Source organism: Schistocerca piceifrons, chromosome 11, assembly GCF_021461385.2.
Source record: "Schistocerca piceifrons isolate TAMUIC-IGC-003096 chromosome 11, iqSchPice1.1, whole genome shotgun sequence".
NCBI lineage: Eukaryota > Metazoa > Arthropoda > Insecta > Orthoptera > Acrididae > Schistocerca > Schistocerca piceifrons.
The window spans coordinates 174,727,479-174,731,736 of record NC_060148.1 but is presented as its reverse complement, the minus strand read 5'-3'; the positions used below and the strand labels follow the sequence as shown (position 1 = coordinate 174,731,736).

Genomic DNA, 4,258 nt, shown 5'->3' with positions numbered 1-4,258 from the left:
ACCGAAGTTTTAGCGCGTCATATGCCTGCACTGAAATGCTGGAGAGTATGACAAAGAACGTTGAGAGGTGAGTGTTCTGTGAAGAGGAGTGGTCTGTGCTATGGTACCTGGTTATGGGAACTACAGTTGTAGTGTTTATGCCATTCATCCTCCATACGACAGTACTGGTAACTACCCTTTTGAATATCGCTGCAAGATCTATTAACCACAAATCATTTTGTCTGATGCTCAAATAAAGTACACGTTTTCATAATGATGTCTGCCGACGTACACAACACAAATTGCTATCTTTTAAGAGGAAATTTTATCGATTGTCTAGCAGAAGCTAGTGAAAACTTTTCCCAGGTTACAAACCAAGTGAATATTCAATGTTAATTCTTCAATACTATGCGATGAAAGAGTAACTTATTTAGTCAATGTTCACATAGAGAGATACCGTCACTACTACGTAATTGGTAGAGGACACAATCGTTTCTAATGTAATGCATCTCAGTTCGTATAGCACCCAATAATATGTTTCCGCTATCTCGGGAAACAGGGATTAAAAGTTTTTATGTTCCACCGTTAAAGAGACTATTGGTATTCGGGGTTGCAAGTTAAAGGAAGTAGGGCCGCTCTTGGGCGTCTTCGGGCGTGTACTCCTTCGCCATGCACATCCAGGAATTGGCGGATATACGTAGCTTAGTGTAGCCGGCGACTGCGATGTGCATCTCTGTATCGAACCTGGCTATGTACGGAGGGCAGCTGGGCTCGGAATTGTTCGACAGAGAGCGCTACTTTAAGAAGAATAGAATCAGAATCGTAGTTAGAGTTGAAGTATTGAGTATCGCAACTTCACTAGTTCGCCATAGTCAAACACTAGTGCCAAATAACAGGCCACGCCATCGCAGGCAAACACAAAACGCAACTGAGCGTGCGGAGGCGCGCACAGCCGGCTGATGGAGCGTCCTTGCTGCAGGCGCCAGAGCAGCGCATTGCGTTAGATACGCAGCCGCACGCACACCCACGCACACCCACGCACCAGTACACACTACGTCGAACGAATCACTGCGCCACATGTTGTCATTTGTTACACCGTCTAAAGAACCGCACACGTCCTAGTTGGTGAATTACACTACTACACGAAGTATCTTATACCTAACCAAACGCAAATTACATAGAACACACTAGTAAACGAAATTATTCCTACCTTATCCACAGCCTTGCAACTAATTCAGACTTTTATGCTGTCGGAAATGCAACCTAAAGTAGGGAGGTGAGTCATCTTGACAGTGACGGCAACTACTGAAGATAAAATCTACACTGGTAATATTTTGATTAACACCTGTATCATTCAAATACTGAGAATAGCATACGAAAAGGGGAGATAAAAGGAAAGGGTTATCATAGATTCTTTATCAAACATCTATAGGATAAATTCAAAATCATATGAACGAAGGTTAAAGTCAAGAAAGTAATTCAGTCAAAGATAGCATTTACCATGGAAGAGAGTAGCAGCCGCATCGACAAGGAAATTCAATGCGACTACAACGCAACTCGGATATGGAAATGTTCAGTTAGTTAGCTGCTCTTGAGTCGCTCTAGACTACTTTTCCGATAGTTGTCTGGATGCAAACGCTATTAGATTGTTTCAGTTTTGGAAGTTTGATAATTCGTGAGACAGATATTGAAGTTTTGCTCAGTCATTCGACTGAAGAAAGTTAATCTTTACCGTTCTCAACGCAACGGTATAGTAAGAGGAGTGTTAGACTTCAATTGCGTGATATTGGTTTATCGGTTCAAATGGTTCAAAAGGTTCTGAACACTATGGGACTTAACGTCTGAGGTCATCAGTCCCGTAGAACTTAGAACTACTTAACCCTTTCAGACCTGGTGGACACAATTGTGTACATAAAGTTTGTTCACTAATATTTCGCTGGCAAGAAATGTCAGGTGCATCAAAACTATTTGTCCAAATTTTTGTAGGTTTAGTTTAGCCATGCTCCAGCAGCTGCTGCTCTCTTGTGAGCAGTCTGTGAACTACATAGTAAAATATACTCTCTGGTGTTGTCTCTCTGTGGGAAGCCATTACTCGTTGACTTTATTGCTGTAATAGTCACATTGTGGGTTTTGTTAATGAATGTTTTGTGTGGTTTCCTTCTTTTGGAAACGTTATACATTCTTTCAGTGGAATTTTCAGCAATTTCATTCAGTTCATATTTGTTTTATGTATCAGGTAAATTTAATGTACACATTTGTGCACAACGGGTCTTTAATGGTGTAAAATTGGAAACGTAACCTAAAGTTTGTCTCAGATGTGTTTGCATGGTGATGGTAGTTATGTGTGGTATTTGTTTCAGTAATTTCAGTACCAGCAGCAAGGAAGAGAGTAACTGACCAGTACACAGGGTTTTATTTTAGATTTCTGGCTTTTGACTTACAAATATGGATAAGGAATTTCTTTCTGTGGAGAAAGATTGGGACTTGATTATGGACATAATTGAAAATGGTGACGTTTCTGACATTAGTTTGAGTGGAGATGAGGATGACAGTATACCACTGATTGAAAGGCAAGCTCCACAGATAGTGAAACGTGTTGGAGCAGATAAAGTGGGCGTGAATGATGTGTGTAGAAACACCATATCTGAAGATGAAGATGACGGAGACGTGATGGATGCTGAAATGAACTTATTATGCAATGAAAACAACCCAGAATTGAATAACCTGTGTGACAACATAATGGTGACACCTAAAGAATCCATAAAATGGAAACGCAAGCCTCTAAGTACCATGACAGAAACATACAAAGCTCCAAATTTTGAAGAATCTGTCTTGTGTTCTCCAATACAATACTTGAAAAGATATATACCAGATGATTTGTTCACTAACATGGCAGCACATACTAATATTTATTCATTACAACAAGGCAAATACTCATTTAAGCAGACAACAACTCAAGAACTAGAGGTGCTATTTGGTTTGCATATACCGACTGGCGCTTTGAAATTTCCCAGATTACGAATGTATTGGGATACAAGCCTGAAGGTAAGTGTGTTTTGGGAAAACATGTCACGAGACAGATTTTTAGAATTACGAACAAATTTACACGTGGTGAACAACCTGGAGAAGCCACCTGAAAATAAAGATAAATTTTACAAAGTCAGGCCAGTTTACACAGCCATTCGAAAACGCTGCAGTGAACTTCCTATAGAAGAGAATGTTTGTGTGGTCGAAGGAATTATTCCTTTCACTGGGAAGTTTTCTGCAAAGCAGTATATCAAGGGGAAATCAAGTCCATGGGGAATCAAAGTCTTCATGTTGTGTGGAAAGAGTGGAATAGTGCATGATTTCCTTTTGTATCAAGGTGCTACAACTGAACTAAATACGCCATGCTGCAAAAAATTTGGATTAAGTCCTGCTGTTGTTTTAGGATTTTCTGTTCCACTCTCAAAAGGTAAAGGTCATAAACTATACTTTGACAACTTCTTTTCATCTTATCATCTGTTTCAACTTCTGAAATCTCAAGGCATCAATGCAGCAGGTACCGTCCGTCAAAACAGGTTTGGAAAGAACTTGCTTTTCTCAGATGATAAAACAATAATGAAACAAACCAGAGGTTACTGTGAAGAAATCACTAGTGCTGATGACATTACCATGTTTAAGTGGTTAGACAATAGGCCAGTTGTATTGTGTTCTAACTTTGTTGGTAAAGGCTCAGTGGATGAAGTTGAGTTTGGGGACAAAAAGCACCATAAATAAGTGAAAGTAGAAAGACCTGAAATAGTGAGAAGATATAATCATGCAATGGGTGGTCTGGATCTATTTGATCAATTGATAAGCTACTGACTGCTACGGTCGCAGGTTCAAATCCTGCCTCGGGCATGGGTGTGTGTGATGTCCTTAGGTTAGTTAGGTTTAAGTAGTTCTGTTCTAGGGGACTTATGACCTAAGATGTTGAGTCCCATAGTGCTCAGAGCCATTTGAACCATTTTTTTGATAAGCTACTACATAGTTTTCATCATATCTCGAAAATGGCCTTTGCGTATGATTTTTCACGCTGTTGACTTTGCCATCGTGCAAAGTTGGTTGGAGTACAGACAAGATACAGACAACCTGTCTATCCCAAAGAAGAAGCAAATGGACCTTCTTTCCTTTCGTATCAGGGTAGCAGATGGATTGATACTGTGCCAAAAGAAAGTGACTGGACAGAAGAGGGGGCGTCCGTATGATGAAGGACTGGTTTCAGAAATGAGAGTCATACCAAGAAAAAGAGGAGAAT

At 40.1% G+C, this 4,258-nt stretch overlaps 1 protein-coding gene across 1 annotated transcript; it reads left to right on the top strand.

Moving 5' to 3' along the window:
- Positions 1-2,424: 2,424 nt before the first annotated feature.
- Positions 2,425-3,738, top strand: LOC124719880 (piggyBac transposable element-derived protein 3-like). Its single transcript, XM_047245061.1, has one exon. The coding sequence runs from the start codon at positions 2,425-2,427 to the stop codon at positions 3,736-3,738; it is 1,314 nt and encodes a 437-aa protein (XP_047101017.1).
- Positions 3,739-4,258: the final 520 nt, after the last annotated feature.